Source organism: Carassius auratus, chromosome 16, assembly GCF_003368295.1.
Source record: "Carassius auratus strain Wakin chromosome 16, ASM336829v1, whole genome shotgun sequence".
Taxonomy (NCBI): Eukaryota; Metazoa; Chordata; class Actinopteri; order Cypriniformes; family Cyprinidae; genus Carassius; species Carassius auratus.
Genome location: NC_039258.1, coordinates 16,607,255 through 16,628,588, shown reverse-complemented (window position 1 = coordinate 16,628,588; position 21,334 = coordinate 16,607,255). Strand labels below are relative to the sequence as shown.

The 21,334-nt window shown below is 35.5% G+C and overlaps 1 protein-coding gene across 5 annotated transcripts in view; it reads left to right on the top strand.

Annotated features, from left to right (window-relative positions):
• LOC113116319 (collagen alpha-1(XIV) chain-like) overlaps positions 1-21,334 on the top strand; it is a 109,499-nt gene that overhangs the window by 34,021 nt on the left and 54,144 nt on the right. For all 5 annotated transcript variants that reach the window (XM_026284408.1, XM_026284407.1, XM_026284411.1 and 2 more), the window contains 17 exons: positions 784-939; positions 1,049-1,168; positions 2,348-2,512; positions 2,791-2,952; positions 3,040-3,197; positions 3,881-4,010; positions 5,128-5,270; positions 5,508-5,637; positions 6,980-7,119; positions 8,034-8,160; positions 9,025-9,164; positions 11,526-11,658; positions 12,068-12,115; positions 12,227-12,363; positions 15,471-15,606; positions 17,349-17,471; positions 18,503-18,652. In XM_026284408.1, the coding sequence (XP_026140193.1) occupies positions 784-939; positions 1,049-1,168; positions 2,348-2,512; positions 2,791-2,952; positions 3,040-3,197; positions 3,881-4,010; positions 5,128-5,270; positions 5,508-5,637; positions 6,980-7,119; positions 8,034-8,160; positions 9,025-9,164; positions 11,526-11,658; positions 12,068-12,115; positions 12,227-12,363; positions 15,471-15,606; positions 17,349-17,471; positions 18,503-18,652 (2,298 nt within the window). The remainder of the gene's footprint in view (positions 1-783; positions 940-1,048; positions 1,169-2,347; positions 2,513-2,790; positions 2,953-3,039; positions 3,198-3,880; positions 4,011-5,127; positions 5,271-5,507; positions 5,638-6,979; positions 7,120-8,033; positions 8,161-9,024; positions 9,165-11,525; positions 11,659-12,067; positions 12,116-12,226; positions 12,364-15,470; positions 15,607-17,348; positions 17,472-18,502; positions 18,653-21,334) is intronic.

Here is a 21,334-nt window from a genome sequence, read left to right as displayed (position 1 = left end):
TTTTTTGGATGAACTATCCCTTTAAAATGTAATTCACTCTCTTTTAAGCTTATGGAAATATGTCATTAGCAACAGATTAAGGACCTGAGTTCTCTACTCCTCACTGCCATCTTTGCTTCAGTGGATTTCTCTGTATCCATGTCCAGGACTAGTTGAGTTTGGATAATGTCCCTGTTCTGTATTTCAGCCTCTGTAGATGGTGCCATCATGCTATACGCTTTCAACGGCCAGTTCTTCTGTGAAAATCAATGATTGAGGGAGGAACAGAACAGACTCCCATGATACACTGCTGAGCTCTGTTGTCCTGCGCTCCTCAGATTTACTGCCTGTTCTGACACTTCATCACTTTACCCCCTCTGTGTGTGGATATGTAGTTATTGCACAGTGGGATTTCCGGGAGTTACCATCACCCTTGCAGAGACATAAACACACACATGATTTGTTGGAGTTCAAGATGCCATCGCTTGTCTCTAACCAGTGTGGATCCCAAAGCTGCTCTGTTAAAATTATGAGTAAAATCATTTAGCTTTTGTTGTGTTCATAAATCAAGCATGTTCTTCCCTGCCCTCTGATGATACTTTGTGCAATGACAAACTGGCTCAATAAAACTGTACCTGCATCTCAGGCTGCTGTGTAATTTGTGATGTTCTGTTGGGTTTGTTTGTTTTGTTTGTTCAGAGGACTATGCTTTTGGATCTATAGATATGTGGGACTGTATACGTGCAACAAGGTTCAATCTTTGTCTTTCTGTCTCTTTCTCTTTGTTCATCTCTCATAATCCAGCGGATCAGTTTGTCTGCACAACATCTGCCATTGCGGATATTGTCATCCTGGTCGATGGATCTTGGAGTATCGGGCGAATCAATTTCCATTTGGTTCGCGTGTTTCTTGAAAACCTGGTCAATGCCTTCGATGTGGGAATAGACAAAACCCGGATTGGTGGGTTCGGTTAATGTATTTGGTTAATGTATTTGCTTTTAATTTAGATCTGATCTGTAAAGTGTTATTGTGTTCCCTGAATGTGTTTGTGTGTGTGTGTGTGTTTTAGGACTGGCCCAGTACAGTGGCGATCCACGGATTGAGTGGCACTTGAATGGCTTCAGTACAAAAGATGCAGTAATAGATGCTGTCAAAAACCTGCCGTACAAGGGAGGCAACACTCTCACAGGTAATGTGCTGTGCATTTCCAGGCCTTTTCCATTGTTCTAGAGGCGCGCATATACTGTGGCTCGGAAAAGTGTTAATTACTAGTCTCATCAGTGCACCAAAGTACACATCCAAAGCACAACAAATTGTTAATGTAGGCATGACAATTACTAACTAAACCAGTGTTTCATTTTTGTGTGTATATTTCTTTCAGTGCAGAAACCTGCATTTTATACGCTAACTACTCAGTCCAACATTATCAGGCACTATAGGTGATATTTAGCATTGTACTGTGGTAGAGCAAATTCATTTATCACAACTTTATGTCTCACAGTGATTTTATTGCACATAATTGTGACTTACTATACTGTAATTGCAATTTTATATCTTACAGTCGTGACTTAGTTTCTTGTAATTGTAACTTATATCTCACAATTTTGACTTAGTTTCTTGTAATTTTAACTTTATATCTCAGAATTGTGATTTAGGTTCTTGTAATTGAAAGTATATCTCACAATTGTGACAGTTTCTTGTAATTGTAACTTTATATCTCACAAATGTGACTTAGTGTATTGTAATTGCAATTTTATATTTCACAACTGTGACTTAGTTCTTGTATTTTAAAGTGTATCCCACAACTGTGACTGTCTTGCTACTGTGATTTTATATCTCACAACTGACTTAATTTCTTGTAATTGTGATTTTATTTCTCATAACTGTGATTTGCTCCAATTGCAACTTTTTTATTTGTGACTTTTATTTCCTATGCTACAATTTAAAAAACATTTTTATACTATAATCAACTTCTCTTTTTGTAATTGCAACTTAATGTTTATGAAATCCGACTTCATATTTCAGAATTGCATCCTTATATCTCATAATTATGACTTTCTTGTCTATTTCATTTCTCACAATTGCAGCTTTATTTCTTGTAATTGTGATGTTATAGCTCACAGTGGTGACTATTACTCATAATTTCATTTTTTTTTATACTTTTGTAGCTCACAATTGTGAATTTCTTCTTGTATTAGTGATTTTAGTTGGACTGTAATTGCGACTTCACTTTTTGTAACGGCAACATTTTATCTCACAATTGCAAATTCATACCTCAAAATTTCAACTCTATATCTCACAGTTGTGACTTTTTCTCTAGTAACTTTATTTTATGGAACTCTTTCATTTACCATTTTGGTCTGGCTAGGTCTTGCTCTTACCTACATCCTGGAGAACAGCTTCAAACCCGAGTCTGGGGCTCGTAGCGATGTTCCCAAAATTGGAATTCTGATAACTGACGGCAAATCCCAGGATGATGTTATCCCACCTGCTCAGACCCTGAGAAGTGCTGGAGTGGAGTTATTTGCCATTGGTATTTGAAAAATCCTCATGCATTTATTTTTTGTGTGTTCATTGAAGTTAATGGATCCAGTATGTAAACAAAATGTCCATCCAGTGTTAAATAAACATCCCCAGGGCTGATGTAGACATGTTGCAGAGCTTTTCAGAAGTAATTTATTAATTTTATCATTAATACATATTTACTAAATCTGCCAAAAGACTAGACTGTCAACGCTGACGTCTTATCAACACAAGCTATTTATTTGAGGTATTCCAGAAAGCTGTGTGAATATGTGTGGTTGTGTGTAGGTGTGAAGAATGCTGATGAGAACGAGCTGAAGGCCATCGCCTCTGAACCAGAGGAAACACACGTTTATAATGTGGCAGACTTCAGTATCATGAGCACTATTGTAGCAGGTTTGACCAAAAAGGTGTGCGATGGAGTGGAACAACAAGACAAAGATATTAAACGTGAGTGTTTTAATAGGTTGCTATTTAAACGTAGATACAGTATCTGACGTCTGATCAAAAGCCTCACGGTTCCCTCATGATTGACAGGAGATTCTCCCACTGAAGAGACGCCATCTCCGCCCCAGGACTTGGTCACTTCTGAGGTGACCGCTCACAGTTTCCGTGTCTCTTGGACTCATGCGTCTGGCAGTGTGGAAAAATATCGGGTTGTTTACCAACCAATTGGAGCAGATGTTCTGGACGAGGTGACCAATTCTCTATTGCAGCTTTCAAATATGCTAATCCGCTGTTAGCAATGCCACAAAATATCTTCCACCTTGAAGGGATAGTTTACCAAAAAACACATTTCTGTTATCACATCCTTACCTTTATGTTGTTCCAAACCTGTATACAATTCTTTCTTCTGTAGAACACAAAAGACCCATATAATAAACGTGTTTCAGAACATTTAACCCCATCGACTTTGTATGGTCAAAAAACAACCTTCTGTTGTGTTCCCCAGATCAAATAAATGAGTACAAGTTTGGAACAACATGAGGTTCAAGAAAATTATGTATTTAAAAGATAGAATACCGTTTGTAATCTATCGTCAACTGATGTTCTCCAGATGTTCAACATTCATTGTCAGTGTTTTTGAAGTCGTTTTTGTGCTTTCTGTCTTAAAAATAAACCCCAATTCGTTTGATATTTTGTTATCAAGCGGAATGACAGTATTGCGTTTTTTAACTGTGGCTTAAATGTCAAAATACTTTTCAGTGGCTCTTTCATCTTTTGTTCTATTTCCATTTTTGTGATGGGTGTCAGCACAATCCTATAAATATTATGTGCTGCACTTTGCCACATTATTAGTTTTCTGGTCCTATTTTTCATAACCATTCTGCAAACTGCTGTGCTAGGCATCACAAACCACTGTTGTCTTGCTGTACAGATTGTGGTGGGCGGCACGGAGAATTCAGTCGTCCTGCAGAATTTGAACTCTCTGACTGAATACGAGATTGCTGTGTTTGCTGTGTACCGCAGCGCAGCGAGTGACGCTCTGAGAGGCAGCGAGATCACACGTGAGTCATATTCTAATCTTGCCACAACCAACCTTGACTACAAAACATTTCAAACACGATTTCACTGTAGAACAGTCATTACCCACAAACCACATATCTATTTCTTTTTCCCAAATGCCCTTTTGACTAATTCTATCATCACCTTCTAATACAGCTTGTTTATTTCCTAACCACTACTTTTGAGCAGACGTGTGTCAGTCAACTCAAGAACACAGAACTGACTTCTGAAATGTTTAGTGTTCGATTTAGATTTTTAAAGTCTTTGGTTTGTGGTAGAAGATTGTTGTAAAGACTGTTCATGTGTGCTCGTTCCAGAATGAAAACATTTTCTGCTTCCCTTCACACCATCAAAGTCACACTCTTCCCAGAATCCAACTCGGAACACACTTCTGATCTTTGCTAATCTTTTACATGCACATCCAAAACTGGAAAATACTCAAGACACATAAACAAATAGTTTAATCAGTATTTTTTCCCCCAGTAAAGCAAGATTTAAATGAGAAGCGAAGTTGTGTCAGATATTAAAAGGTGTTTTCTGAAATAAAATTTGCTTTAAAATAGACTAAATAGAATGTAATGAATTATTTTTCCATTTTTAGTATTATTATCCTTAAATAAAATTATAAAATATTCTTAAAAAAGATATAAAAATGTAACTTTAAGTGTAATTCAAAATGCATTATATATATATATATATATATATATTTATTTATTTATATATATATATATATATATATATATGAAATGAATTTTGAATTATATATATATATATATATATATATATATATATATATATATATATATATATATATATATATATATATATATATATATATACTGTTATTTTAGTCCTAATATATAATACTACTTCTCAAATAACAGTGAAGTTAAAATGAACTAAACATTAAATTAAGAATAAATTAAATCAACTGAGCTACAAGTCAAGGCCATTTGGCACTGACTTTTTCAGTATTTTTACTGTAAAATAAGACAAAAATATGGATTTATAAAATGACTACAATGTACGCATTCACACACATGCAAACACACACAAAAAACAGACCGTCTGTCTGTGTTAAATATGGATGTCTGATTTGTATGTATGTGTGTATCTCAGTTGCTCTACCCACAGTGAGTGATCTCGAGGTGTACGATGTGACAGACAACAGCATGAGAGCCCGCTGGAGGGATGCAGAAGGGGCTTCTGGGTACATGATCCTTTACGCTCCACTGAGCAGTGAGACTACAGATGAAAGAGAGGTGAGGCTGCAAATTGTCTTTGTGAGTGTGCCTGTCTGTGTTCGAGTAAACGTAAAGCCCGCGCCGGCATGATGACACTTCTCCCAAAATAGTAGCTTTGCTGTTTCACTCTTTTCACGGGAGCCGTAGAAGAAGAATAACATTCATCACGTTTGAGTTCCCTTGGTTGCACTTTGATCTCTGTTTCAGCAGCCTTTATGCTGCTCTAAAGGTGTTGCTGTTGTTTTTGGGGTACAGCTAACGGTGGACGAGTCGGTGACTGATGTGGGACTGACTGGAATGATTCCTGACACAGAGTACACCGTTACGGTCTATGCCATGTTCAGAGAGGAGACCAGTGATCCCGTTACTGTTCAGGAGACCACCAGTGAGTGTCCAAGCCAGTCTGTTTTAAATTTAAACATGCAATCAGTTTTCTTTCTTTGGTAACACTTTAGTATAGGGTCCAATTCACACTAATAACTACTTGCTTATTAGCATGTCTATTATTAATATATTGGCTGTTTATTAGTGCTTATAAAGTACATATAATGCAAAATAATTGCAAAAGTCATAGTTAATGGTTAGTTAATACTGAGAATTGGACCCTAAAATAAAGTGTGACCCTTTCTTTTTATGTTTTATGGTTCTATTTTGAATTCTGCAACACAGAATAATTAATAAACTATTAATTATTAATTAGTAATTAATAAACACTAAAATGTGTTTAAAGGTGCTCCAAGTAATAGGGCTGGGTGGTATAGAAAATATTTCAGTATTTTCAGTCTTTTAATAATAATCAGTATGTGTGTATTTGTTTTGAAATGGCTTTTAATTGTGTTTTTTTTATCAGATCAAACATGATTTCATCAAAACAGCCATAGTAGCCGATTATATTAAAACTGTTGAATTTAATGAGAAAACTTCTGTGAAGACAATCTGGTTAAAGTTAATCAATTACACTGCAGTTAAAAAGTAACTAAAAGGTAAAAAATAAACACAAACAAAAAATACATTTGAAGGTCGAGGTACAATAAAAACAGTAAAATTGTAAAATGTTATTACAATTTAAAATAACTTAAAAGTATTTAAAAAGAAAAAGAATATAATAAAAAAGTAAAAGTATAATTATATTAAATAATAGTATTATATATATATATATATATGTATATATATATATATATATATATATATATATATATATATATATTTATATTTATATTTATATTTATATTTATTTATTTATTTTATATGATGGCAAAGTCATTACTCCAGTCTTGAGAAAATGTCGATCTGATTAAACAGTTTTTTTATTATTATAATTTGATCAATTGAAAGTTCAAAAGAACAACATTTATTAGCATTTATTATCACTTTTGATCAGTTTAATACATCCTTACTGAATAAAAGTATAATTTAAGAATGAAATCCTACTAAATCCTACTGTATATACTTGTATATATATATATGAAAAAAACAACAGTGAATTGAAACAGTTTGAAACAGTTGGCAGTTTGAACTGATTCATTAAAATGAAGACGTTTAACTCAAAGATGTTACCTGTACATCTCATTCTCTTGAGTTGCAAGAAAAAGGCAGAACGTGTTTTTAGGGAAATTAACGATCAGTTAAAAAGCGCATCAAAATCATTGTGACTTTAATGTTGTAACAATGTCACTTAAAATTCAGTGTGTGTCAGTGATTGATCATTAGTGCCTGTCTTCCTGTAGTGTCCCTGAGACCTCCACGTAACCTGCGGGTCACTGAAGTTGACCACAGCTCAGTGCGGCTCAACTGGGACGCAGTGTCCAGGAAGGTTAAGGGCTACCGTGTCGTGTATATGAAGACAGATGGTGTTCAGACCAGTCAGGTGATCACTACAGCACAACCTACAATACATGACAAGCACTCGAACATGCTCTCATTCACTCTCACACTCAGCTAATCAGATCAAAATCTCACAATATTATAATATCGCGATATGAAGTCCACAATATGGTATTTTTTGCGATATTACCTTTTTTTTGGTATGTTTTAAAGTTAAATTCTCCTATCTAATAGAGTCTAAATTACATTCACACTGGTGTTTTAGGAAGCCAAATCAATTAGATTATAATAACAGCAATTACAGTAATAGACATATATTGTAAAACAATTGCACTGTAAAATAAATGAAATTAATATTTCACAAATATATTATTTTTGCTTTACACAAAAATAAAATACCTTTTTTCTAATTTCTACACTTGAAAGAGATATTTTGAATTTGGACCGCATTTAAACCGCTTGTTGTCAGCAATTCATACTGCATTTTTAAGCTTTTATTTGGACGGAAACGGCAGTAGAGCTTTTATTTTGAAGGAACATGTTTACAAAACGCGTCTGACGACAAATCAAGTGAAATGCTGTAATCATCTGTCTCAAAAAAAGCTTTTGCATTCCCAAACATGCGCTAGATTCACAGCACATGAAATAAATGAGTTCACTGCATTCATTAATGAAACTCACAGAGCAAACTTGATGAAGGGATTAAGCCATATTGTGCTTTTGGTTTAGTTCGTTTGACAGACTCTGTGCCAAAGCATAATGGCCTAAAACACAATTTAAAGACCTTTTATTTCAAAATAAGAAGTTAAAATATATTTTGAAACTACACTTTTTGTGTAGTGCTATCATTTTATTTCATCATGTGACCATTGAGAGTTTTGATCCCTGCATTATATTTCCTGAATTTGCTGTGAATTTGCTATATTTGCTGTGTCATTATTGTTTGTTTCTGTGCAGGTGGATTTGGTTCCAGTCACCAATGTGTACCTGAAGAACCTGTCACCCTTAACAGAGTACACCGTGGAAGTTTTTGCTCTTTACGATGCTGGCCAATCAGAGGCGCTGAGTGGTAGATTCAATACAAGTAAGACAGTTTGATCCCTGCCAATGAACTGCTTAAAATGTTTAAATGGGTGAATTCAGTAATTCTGTTTTTTTAAGGATGCCAGCATATGCTGGGCGGTAGGTGTGGATTTATGCAAATTATTTTTCCAAGCCCAAAAGAGACAGGGCCCATTGGTATTCATTATCATGAGCTCGGAAAAAACAAATCTCATGTACTTGTAGCAGTGCTGATTTAACATGTACATGTATGTGCATATTTTGTCCTATTTTCCTCCTCCAGAAGAACTGACAATATTCGCCGCACACAGAGTCTGCAATTTACTCCAGCTGGAAAGCGGAAATGGATGCTTTCTCTGTTCTTGACAAAGCATCACTTTCTAGGCAGGCTGTTACCTTCAGTAATCATTGATTGGCTGCTGGAATCTGTAATAGATCTGAGCCTTCATTTCCTGAGTTTCATTTGATCATGGGTGTCCTGACATTGTCGCTGCAGTAATCAGGTTACATGGAGAAATTTCTAGGGAATGCGTTTGAATTTAAAAGTGATTGTTATGGTAAATGCCGGCCGCTCTGTGGAAATGAGAAATTCAGGAATTCATTCACCGAATGAAAATTAAAAGATTAGTTCACCAAAAAATGAATATCATGTCATCATTTACTTGACTTCATGTCATGTCAAAGTCTTTCAAAGACTTTCATCTGTTCAACACAAAAGGAGAACCTTGTTGCAAAAAAACAAAAGGAAGTTATTCATATTATTTGTAGTTAACTACTATTTTAGTTTGTAAGTAAACAATTCTGAACATAAATGCCAATAATAAAAAAAAAAAGTAGTTTATTAAAACTTATATTGCTTGACCGTGTTTGATTTGATCTCATTCAGAGCTTGTGCCAGCCCCATTCAGACTGATGACATCAGAGGTGACCTCAGAGAGTTTCCGGGTCAGCTGGTCACATCCTGCCAGAGATGTGGTGCTCTATAAGATGGCCTGGTCACCCACCGAAGGAGGACAAGAGATGGAGGTCAGTCAATTACAATAAAACGATTAGTGATGTTAGAGCTACAGTAGAAGGTACTGGGTTTTGCTTTTTAATACAATTTTTTTATATATAATATAATATAATATAATATAATATAATATAATATAATATAATATAATATAATATAATATAATATAATATAATATAATATAATATAATATAATAAAAACATTAATAACAAGCAGGGGTGTACGTTTTTCGGTCTGATTCTCAAAAGCACCTGGAGATTTGGTTTAGTCGTCACACTGCACATAGTGTGACCAATTAGGTATAACTATATAAAAAGAATAATAGTGATAATAATAGTATTGAACTTTATTTATTTAGTTTTTTGTAAAATAAAATAATAAACAAAAAATAGAGTGTGATAAAAATAAAATAAAAGGGATTGTTGAATAAAAATACTATTATTTTAAAGTAAACCTTTAAAAAAAATGCTAATATATATATATTTTTTTTATATGAATTTTCAAAATTTTCAAAGGTAAATTCAGCTAACTTTTATTTTGCCGGGGAGTATGCAGTAGTCTAGCACTGCTGATTGAAAAGCATCAGTGAAGAGCAGAAATCTTATGCAGTTTTACAGTTCGTCGATCTAAAATGGTAATTGTGCATTAAAAGCTGTCAACCATGTCAGTATGCAAATTAGCGTTTGGACTTCTTTGCACAGTACTTTTTTTATTTTGGTCGTGCATGCGCACCTGTACACTTATGTGCACCTCTGATAATAAGTCTGTTTCATGCTTATAAGACCTCTTAAAAATTAAATACGTATATAAATCATTTGGTCACTGGCAAAATATTACTATGATATAATGAAATATATTTTATTTGGCTTACAGAAGCATTTTTTCTGTTAGTGGAGACAAATTTTTTTTGGCAGTAGGTTGGTGGAGTCATGCCATCTTCCAGCAGGGGCACGTGCTAACCAGCCAAACCCTGAACCCTTTGCATTGTGACTTACTTGTTGTTTTAAACATCCTTTTCTAGATGTTAGTTCCAACAAACTATATATGTTGGAAAAGAGAAAATGAAATATGAATTTTATGAGGTCCTTGAAAATGATTAATGAGTCAATCAATACTTTCTCCTAACTCGGAGCTTTGGGCCAACTGTGATTCACTATTAGAAATGACCAGTCACTGGCACTCACAAACACCAAAACAACCAACAGCATACTGAACACGTCCTGGCACCGCTATCGCTGCCACGCGTGACCACAGACACAAGCATGTGTGACTGTGTGTGACGGAGAAAGTTTTTATTACTGGCCAGGAGTCAGTGCAGCTGTTTTTTATAGATAGCAACGCAGGTCGATATGTTTACCAAGAGCCACCAGAGCAGAAATTAATAAAATGCTGTGAGGCAGACTGGAATTTGTCCGAAGCTTCATGTCCTAGAGCAGTGGAATCAGCCCAGAAACACAGGGGTTTGCCGGGACGGCCCAGAGCTGACAGAGATCCAAAGCTCTCCTGATAGTAGGCTTGCTCTTTAATGCATGTTCTTGTTGTTGGCATGGCTTAGATTCTCTGCTGAGCAGCCACCAACATTTATACCAGACAAAACACAATGTTTTGTCTGTATACTGTTGCAGCTACTATGACTTTTTTCTGGAAAATGGACAGAAAATTCTGTTGACTTATGCACAATGACGCACACAAATCTGAGTAAAAATCCAATCATCTGTCAGTGATCTAATGCAGGGATTCTCAAATCTGGAGTTTAGCTCCAACCCTGATCAAACTCACCTACCTATGATTGTCTAGTGTTCCTGAAGATTGATTAGCATGCACAGATGTGTTTGATTAGGGTTAGAGCTCAACTCTAAAGGAAACTGGATCTCGCGAGCCAGATTTGAGGATCTCTGATCTAATGGTACAACCATAATAAGACTGTAGTTTACGACATACAGAATCATGAGAAAATAATTTGTCAGTCTACATCTTAGCATCCTCTCGATGATGACTGTGGTCAGCCTCTTCATCAGAGCCGTCACTCTTGGATCTTGGCTGAAATAGATGTGGTCTTGCTACAGAATTGGACTGTCCATTTTCTTCATCATCACCCTCCGACACTTTACAGTATAATAAATCTTTATAATTGACTGTGAAGTATCTTCTTTGCTGTCAAATGTCTGTAACATAATCTACAGGCTATTTGGTGTTCTCCCATGCATTTCAAAATATTTGATTTGAATTAACTCTCAAACCGCTAGTTGATGATTACCAGACAGGAGGTTTAACCAGGCTAAATCAGCCGTACCTACTCTCAGCACTGTTGAGATGTTGTTATTGTTCTGGTTTGTACTGTAACTGGGTGCTTTTGTGTTTGTGTGTTGTGTAGATCATGCTGAATAGTGCTGAGGACTCATATGTGATTCAAGACCTGAGTCCTTTTACAGAGTATAAGGTGTCACTCTCAGCCATCTATAAAGACGAAATGGAGAGCAGCCCTGCGCTTGTGCTTGAGAAAACATGTAAGACATGAAATACTGTTTTTTAAATCACCAACCAGATAATTAACATTATTTCAAACGGATTAATATAATTTTTGTTTTGTTTTGCTTTGCTTTGTTTTTTGCTTTTCTTGTTTGTTTTTATCATTTGTTATTGTTTTGTTTTTTGTTATTATTATTTTACTTTGCTTTGCTTTTTTGTTTTGCATTTTTATTTTTTGCTTCGCTGTTTTTGTGCTTTGCTTTGGTTTTGTTTTGCGTTGTCTTCTTTTTTTGCTATGCTTTGTCTTTTTGTCATTTGTTATCTTTTTGTTTTTTGTTGTTCTTTATTGTTTTTTTCCTTTGCTTTTTGATTTACTTCCTTTTGCTTTGATTTGCTTTGTTGTTTTTGTACTATGATTTTTTTGTTTTGTTTCGTTTTTTATTTCAGTGGACTGGACCACAGAAGCTCCCACCACTTTTCCCTCAACTACAGCATGTAAGACAAATATAACTTTATCCTACTGTTATTTGAACATTGGATGGGTGGATAGATGGATAGATCAAAACCCCAGAATGGAATGTGTCTAAGTTGATCTGTATCATCTAGTTGTTCGTTTGGGAGTGAGTAACCTGTGGGTGGATGAGGAGACACCTTTCAGTTTGCAAGTGAACTGGGAGGTGCTGGACTCAGACGTGGAGCAGTACAAAGTGACATATGTCAGTGCAGACCGCACAGAAGAGACAGTAAGTAAACATAACAGCAGCACACAAACATCCATAACAAATGTTAATATAACAACACAAGAGTGAGCTTGCTTTTGGTCATCATCATCTTCCTGTCTTCTTGAACAGTTTAGCTGCACTCTCCTCTCCGAATCTGAGTACTTAAAGAGGGCAACATACACTTGTCTTATTTGTGTCCCAGCGAGGCTGTTATTTCAAAAAGCTACCTATATAGCTCTTTTGCTATAAAAATATAACAGAACAATGTATTACCTCTGTGCTATAATATTGCAGGCTTATCATATTCCTTCGGGTAAGTGGAGTTGAATGATGCAGCTCTGCTGCTTGTGTTATCTATTGCAAGGACATGTCTTGTTCAAAGTGACCTTTTTAAATGCATGCACTGGAAGTCCCTTTGTCACATTCCTGTGGTGCATAATCATATGGCAAGGAATTGCAGGAGTGAATTAATACATGGCTGTTCTTCTGATGTGGGAATCTGCTGTTTTGTGGCATTTGGCTGACTTGCTGCAACCTTGGTCTGGCACGGTTAAGTTCTTTCGTGGCGTAGAGTTTCATTCAAACTCTGGTGACTTGTTGCCCCTAACTGTACTGAATATCGACCTCTCCTGGGTTGTAATTCTCCTGAAGATTCATTGGGGGTCAAGGTATAAAGGAGATGGATAAAGGAGATGGGACTGGGAAAAGGAAATTCCATTATCTTTTCAGGTGCCATTTAGGTCACTGAGCAGAATGTGAGAAGCAGAGAGAGAACATCTGAGAGGGATAGGAAGGGAGTGCACACCTCATTTGAGGGAAAGTTCCAGCAAAGCTTAAAAAGAGAGACAATCTCCTGCATTCAGGTTTCAGCACCACGGATTGGTGGATAGCTCCGCTAATGAGAGTCATTCTGCAGGACGCTGCAAAGCAAAAACAAGAGGGTCTAAAACAGAAGGTGGTCAAACAGTACCTTCTTGACAATGGACTACCACATCCTGAATGATAATAAAAATATTACGAACCACAAACTTTTGAACAGTAGTGTGTTAAGTGTAGTGATTCAGTTTTATGTGTAAGACTGTATTACTAAGGGGAAAAGGTGCACTGAGTACACTATAAAAAAGATGTTTTGCAGTCTTCTGTGGTAACTAATGATTTGATTCCAGAGTTATACATTTATTTAATGCCTATGCTGGGCAAAAAGTATAGAAATAATTACTTTTAATAAGAAGACATCCAATAATTTAATATTCAAAATTATATTTAAAATGCGAAAGGATGATATTGTCAATTCAGAACCTTTAATTCTTTCAATAACCTCTTAATCGTTGCATGGGTAACATTTGTCTTATTTGTAGTCTGTTCATTGATAGTACTCTCACACAGAGGAAGCCACTCCACATAATGCAACCCAACGTTTCATTATCAACAAGCAATGGACTGCCATGATTGTGTGTGTGTGTGTGTGTGTGATTAATGGTGTGTCTGTGGTGAATGACTGCAGTGATTGGATGCTGGCTACAGAGCTGAGTGCTGGCTTTCTTGATTTTCATCCAGCTCCCTAAAGTTCAGTACACAGATTTCTAGTCTTTTGGCTTATACTCAGAATAGCTTTTATGAAAGCTGATCAAACATTCAAATATTTGAAATTGTTTCGCTATATTGGCATTTTCTTTATCCCAATCCCTCCTTACACTACCAGTTATCGGTCTCCTCCTCTTAACTACCATGTAAGTGCACCCCATGAAAATATGCTTGAATATGCTTCAGAAAGTTAACCATTTAAAAAGGCCTGTACAAATATAGTCTATATGGCAGGTCAGCAAAGACGAATCATCTGTTCTCCAAAAAAAGAACTGAAGTTTGCAAACTGATTCTTACACGAAGAACTTCTAGACAAATGAATCAGAGGACAGATTTATGCATTTCAGAATGAGAAACTCATACTCACAAGCACAGTGGTGGGAGTGTTGTGGTTCGAGGGTTTTTGCAGTTTTGGAGTTGCAAATAATGTCATAAAACAAACCATGAGTTCTACATTATACTGAAAAGTGCTTGATGGATAATTATAAGAAACACAAACAAGAAATTATTCCTGCCAAAGGGGACTAATGTAATTATTTCAGATTTAGACATTTATACTACAGTTCAAAAGATGATCTTAATGCTTTTGAAAGAAATTTCTTATGCTTACCAAGGTTGCAGTTATTTGATTAAAAATACAGTAAAACAGTAATATTGTGAAATGTTATTGCAATTGTATTATACTGTTTTATTTTAATTATTTTCAAATGTAATTTATTTATCTTTAGCATTATTACTCCAGTCTTCAGTGTCACATGATCCTTCAGAAATCAATTTAACATGCTGATTTGGTGCTCAAGAAACATTTCCTTATTATAAATGTTAAAACAATTGCTAATATTAACTTTTCTTCATTATCAATGTTGAAAAATGATTTATAATATTTGCTAACGTTTATTTGACTGCTATATATATATATATATATATATATATATATATATATATATATATATATTTTTTTTTTTTTTTTTGGTGGAAACAAACTATTTGTCTTTGATGAATAGAAAAACGCAGCATTTATTTAAAAATATAAATCTTTTGTAAACCTGTAAAAGTTTTTACTGTCATTTTCTATCAGTTCAGTGCATCCATGCTGAACAAAATACAATATAAATGTCTTTAAAAAAAGGTTTTGAACATTATTGCATGTTGGACAAACATTTTATTTAAAAAATTTTTTTGAATTATACCACTTGTTCTCTCCTCTCCAAATAAAGTTCCAGTATACATATGGCCACATATATTGAAAGAAGGGACAAAGCCTACTGGGATGTACTTACTTTATCACAGCTCTGTATGTACACAAATGTGTTTTTATACTGTATGATGATGGCTCATCCCATTAACTTCTATTTTTATTAAATGAATCTAAATAAAATGATACTAATACTAATCATTCACCATTTCATGTTTGTAAACTGTTTACTTTTGGTTTCCTCATACAGTAGTGAACCTCAAGGACATTTGGTCCTCACAGGGAAAGCAAAATGCACCCACAGGCACACCATGCTTTGTCTGGTATTGAATATTCTGCTCTTCTCCAGGTGTTAGTCTCGGGAAACAGAAGAAGCGTGATCCTGCAACCTCTCCTCTCAGACACAAGGTACAAGATCACAGTGACCCCTATCTATGCAGATGGAGAGTCCACAGCTCTGTCTAAGGTCTCTACCGGCAAAACATGTGAGTATGAATGAACAAATGCTGCTGGTGCTACAGTAAATCAAATACATTATGTGTACTTCTTTCAAAACAGATGCAGTTATGCTAATCACATACTATGGCATAATTATATAGTTATGGATTCGAGTTGTGTCCTAGCTCCCTTCATTTTAGAAATCATAAAATTTACACTTCATTAACACACAACTCTGCTCAGCTAATCTGAAACATTAAAAGCGTCAACAACTCCTACTTACTAAATGTTTAGCATGTTCTTATGCAGCATTAGAAATATTTAGTGTGTAGTTATGCAGAACGACCTGGGTTCAATTCCCAGGTTGGAATAAATGAATTTGTAATCCTGTTTTAATAAATCAAGTAAAAATGCAGCACAGTGCCATTCATTGTTTAAACAGGAGCGTGATCTCATTTAGTTCCATGTTAATTAATTTTGACCTTAAAGCAGTGATGAATTTGAGGCAGATTCTCTTCTAATCTGACTAACGTTAAAAAACATACCTGCTTTTTATCTTTTTTAAGCTCAATGAATCAGAATGTAACCAACGTCTTTTGACCCTTAATTCTAAATCTGCATAGAAGTATTGTTCAGCTCTTACTAATTTCCCGTTTGTCTTGGTGATATGAATGGCAAGGCTGATTGTTTTATATACCAGATATAGTGTGAATGAGCTGAAAATAGATCCTCTTACATCACAGCACTGAGATGCAGTTTATCATTACTGCATTTTGGAGCTGAATGGTCAGTCAATGAAACACATTCTTCCAGTAGGTTAAATAATATTGATTTTACCTATAAATAAACATAATAAATCTTATGCACTCCAGCGCTGCTACTCTGATGGGATTGATTATCTACAACTTTCTCTCAGTGATCACCTTCAATTTACAGCCCGGTGTCTGATTAGAGATGCTACGGTCTCCTCACACTGATCTTGAGATCAGGTGGCTGCTAGTTGTCTAGGAAAACCTTTGCCCTTGTTTCTGATTGAGGTTGAGGTTGAATTTATTATGAGTGGGGTGATATTTTCTGCGGAGGAGTGGTAATTATGTGAAAACTGAGACTTTTGTAAGATAATGTTGGGAATTCAGGGTAGAACTACAGCCTGTAGAGAGAGCGAGTGAGAGAAAACAACAACTTACATTTCTTTATCAATGTATTGATTGATTTATTTACAAGATGAAAGTTTGGGGTTAGTTTGAGAAATTTGTGACCTTAAAAAAGTGACTGTAAAGACTTTTACATTGTTACAAAACATACATTTCAAATAATTATTATTTTGGACATCAGAGAATTCTGAAAAAAGTATCAGTACGACACAAAAATATTTAGCAGCACAACTTTTTTTAACACTGATAATGATTAAAAAAAAAATATATATATATTTATTTAAATAAATATATATATATATATATCTTAAACACCAAAGCATGACATTAGAACGAATGACAGGAATAAAATTCAATGAAAATTCAGCTTTGCCATCAAAGGAAGAAAATACTAATTATTAATTAATGATTTAAATTAGAAAAATATATTATAATAATTAACATTATTTTAAATTGTAAGAATATTTCACAATATTATTGTTTTTACTGTATCTTTTATCAAATAAATGCAACCTTATTGAGCACAGGAGACTTTTAAAAATATTAAGAAACTTTACTGACTGAATTTTACTTTTTTTTGTTTGATGATAATTCATTTATTAATACTAATCATAATCCCTCTTCTGATTGGTTAGTGCCACTCTCTGGACCCAGTAACCTCAGAGTCTCTGATGAATGGTATAATCACCTCCGCATCAGCTGGGATGGCCCTCAGTTCCCCACTTTAGGTTACAGAGTCATCTATCAGCCCATTTCTGGTATGTACACACACACACACACACACACACACACACACGTATATTAACCCTCCCCAGTCTGTCTGCTCATGTCTGCTATGGACGTCTGTACAATCCCATGTATAGATGCTGCATAATTTAGCATTATATTCCAGACATACACAAAGTATGCAAATAACTTTAGCAAAAAAGTCTTGAGACTCTGGAGACGACTATAGACGGGTAGGATGAATTATTAGCAGCTTGTTGGAAAGGGCATTAACTGGAGATACTGTCTCCACGTCTGCTGCTCTGATTATGACTGTTCTTCCATCTGCAGTCTGAGATTCGACTGTAAACAGAAGCTCTAATGTGGCTGCAGCACACCAGAGGGAAAAATAGCACGCTCCTCTGTTTTCCACAGAAGTCCGGCTCAATAAATTCCTTTATTCCATTATATGATCTTAAACTCCCATCTGCGGTGGAGAGAAATGGCTTCTCCACCTACATTTAATGTCCTTCCAAACTGCTCCCAACAGCTGCTAATAATTCATCCCACCACCGGTCATTTCTACTGTCCAGAGCTCATTTTCTCTGTGTCTGTGTGTGTTGTTGGGTGGGGGTGTTCACTTGTTCTCATTTCGTTTCACATCTAGTTTTCCCAGGCTTTGTGATGGTTATAGTCTAATGCTATGATTATAAGTGTCTGTGCAATCCACCCATTCTTTTCCTGCGTCTTTTTTTAGTTTAGACTGTGATGTTGATGCAGAGAGGCATCACAGACCTTTAGTTTGTGAGAGCCACAAAACAGTACTATGATCTTTGGGCTTTGTTTCTATGCTGTATGAATGTTGGGGAAAAAAATCCTTTAAGGGACATAAAATCTAAAATAATTAAAAGATTTTAATGTACTAAATACAATAGGCATACTTAGACACTCACAGTCCAAACTCCCATTTCAACCGGATTGTTGAAGTGTAAAAAAACAACAACAGCCCTTTAAATAGTTACCTTTTATTTTTTCTGTAAGGTTGCCCTGATTGTTTTCAGCTCTTGTCTCGCTCTGTACACAGTGTCAGGTCCGGCTCTAGAGACGTTTGTAGGGGATGATGTGAACACCCTGCTGATCCTCAATCTGTTGAGTGACACGGAGTACAGCGTTCAGGTCATCGCCTCCTACACCACCGGCTCCAGCCAACCCCTCACCGGCAAGGGCAAAACACGTGAGTCTCCGCACAAATACACATCTAAACACAATTACCCAGTACACGCATCTAACTTTGTCACACCCAGCGTGAGATCTGTACTTCACTCCCATCAGCCCACCATCATTCTACTGCTCTATCACATCAGATTCATAGATGTAATTTGCCTCCCGTGTGATCGTCCTTGCTAATAGCGTCTTTGATAATATGCAGCAGCGATCGTATCGCAGTGTAAGCGGACTGGCGAGAACTCTCCCTTTTGTCTGTTAATGAAACCTGAAGGTGCACTTTGATAGGCAGCCAGGCTACACATATATCAGCATTCAGACAGACAGTCCTTTGCATATAAATTTGATATCGCCAGGTACATCGCAAAGTAATACCTGTTTTAGCGATTCTCATCAAAAAGCAAGCAGATTATGTTTTCTCAGGGAGTGCTGTGGCCATCCATCAGAGCACTGTGGTGTCACCACGCTCTTGTTTCAGACTAGTCAGATAAACAGGCATGATGCTTACAACACCTGCAACTGACAAAACATGCCTTATATCATAGAATGTAATATAAAATATCTTGTCATCTTCCTGTTTCTTGCACAATCAGCTGAGGTGCAAGTTAAAGTAAGAGTGTTTATATCAGTTATGTTATTAGTGAAAGTAAAAAGTGTTTAGGGGAAGTAAATAAAAGTCAAATCTTTTTATTCTATTATTTAATATGTTATACAATTTAATTTCATTTTATTTGTTTTACTATATTCATTTTAAAAAGTAATTTTGTGCACAGCCTTAAAAAATATATATATTCAATTCTAATTTTGCTCAATATTCTGGCTATATTAGGCTTTAGAGCATCAACACAGCTTCAATATTGGTATCGAACATTCTGAATATGTAAACAACAAATTCTGAACCAAAAAGGATTTTACTTTTAAGACCCCTGACCCCCCCCCCACACACACACCAATTACTTCTTGTTTTGGCATAATCAATTTAAAACATAAAAAAATATGCATAACTCTAAAATGTGTGAAAAATATATGTAGGAGTATGTGTGCAAATAAAATGTAAATTCGGAGTCCTAAAAAGTCTTAAAAACCTAAAAAAAAGTCATAAACACCTAAAATAGTATAAAAAAAGTTTTGGTTATAGATTATCAAGGAACCAAAAAAAATAGGGGTCACAGTACAATCTGATGTGATAATTTAATCAAAGAAATGTGAATCATTACTCAATGTAAGTATATCTGGCTTTTAATTCAATATTTAACGTATAAATAATTTCATAATTAAATAAATAAAGTTTGAAGAATATGTATTTAAATACCTGGTGTACTTGTGTATTCAAATAAATAAATAAAAAATTAAGTTTCTATGTGCTTCAAATTTTTTCAAATTAGGAGTAAAAAATCTTCATGGGGAAAAAGTCGCGAGAAGCCCTGAAGGACTAAATGTAAAAGTTTATCTTTTTTTTTCTTTCTTAGTAATGTAATTGTAGGTATTTAGTTTCAACAGTAGTCCATTACAGTGCAAATGACCCCAAATAATATTTAAATATAGTTATTATCAAGTTCTATAACTATACAAGTATTTCACACGTGCACACAGTTTCCTAGAAATTAGATTAATAATGACTCAACAGAATCGAGCTTTATTATTATAAAATGAGACCACATATAGTTCTTTTTAGAAGCTGCATTCAGAATCCATTTGGCTCACAAATCTAAAGGGGCACATGCCGTCTCAGTTTAAATGAGCATGATGTCTCTGCATGTCACAGATGCTATGACACCCTGATAGTGCCATTAAGCACAGACAAAATGTGCTAAAGGACATCCACTCAATCTCAGCTTCCAGCACAGGCGATTATTCCCTTCACACTCCATGGCTCTCTGAGGAAGCTCCCATATTGTCTCACCTTACATGATGACATCTGCATACCGCCTGCTCTATGGGATCCATCCATTTTTCATACGTTTCTGTTTGACCTTTGAATAATTGAATGCACAATAATGGATTTCCACCTCCTTGTATTAGTACTATCAGCCGGTGGCCCTTTTTGCATGCATATAGTTCATTAAAATAGTTTATTTAAGGAGGAAAGCTTGTCGCATGCATTATTCAAAACCTTAAACGAATCACCACCACTGTGCGCCATATGTTTTTGGGCACAGTCTCCGTTTTAATCGAAAACCTCCACATCTCAGACGCAACTGACACGATGTTTCAATGCATAGCGTGAATTTCAATGGACAGCTTGATTGCATAAGTAGTTGCTTTTTAGGATCTGGCTCTCATCAAGACTTAAAGGAGGACAGTGTCCCACCACATGGAAGTTTTTCAGTGCAACTTTTGGCGTAGAGAATACGTGGGAGTCCGTTGGTTGCGACACGGCCACAATTGTGTTTGTGTTCCAAATACTATGACCTCCAAAGAAGAGTATTGTTTTGTGCGACTAATGTGGACCATGTGCTGTGGCTTGGGTTTGCGTTTTGCCGACCCGAAACGTGATAATTCCAAAATAAGCCTATTCTTTGGCTTTTAAATGAGTTTTCTTTCGCACAGCACATTTCGTGTGGTTTGCACAAACAGAAGAAGGAAAATAAAGAAAGAAACGGTTAAGGCCATTTGTGGCTTTTAAGTGGAGAGCGTATTTGTTAAGAATACCGTTTGAACTTCTCGCTTTCCTCGCAGTTGTGTTTTTCTA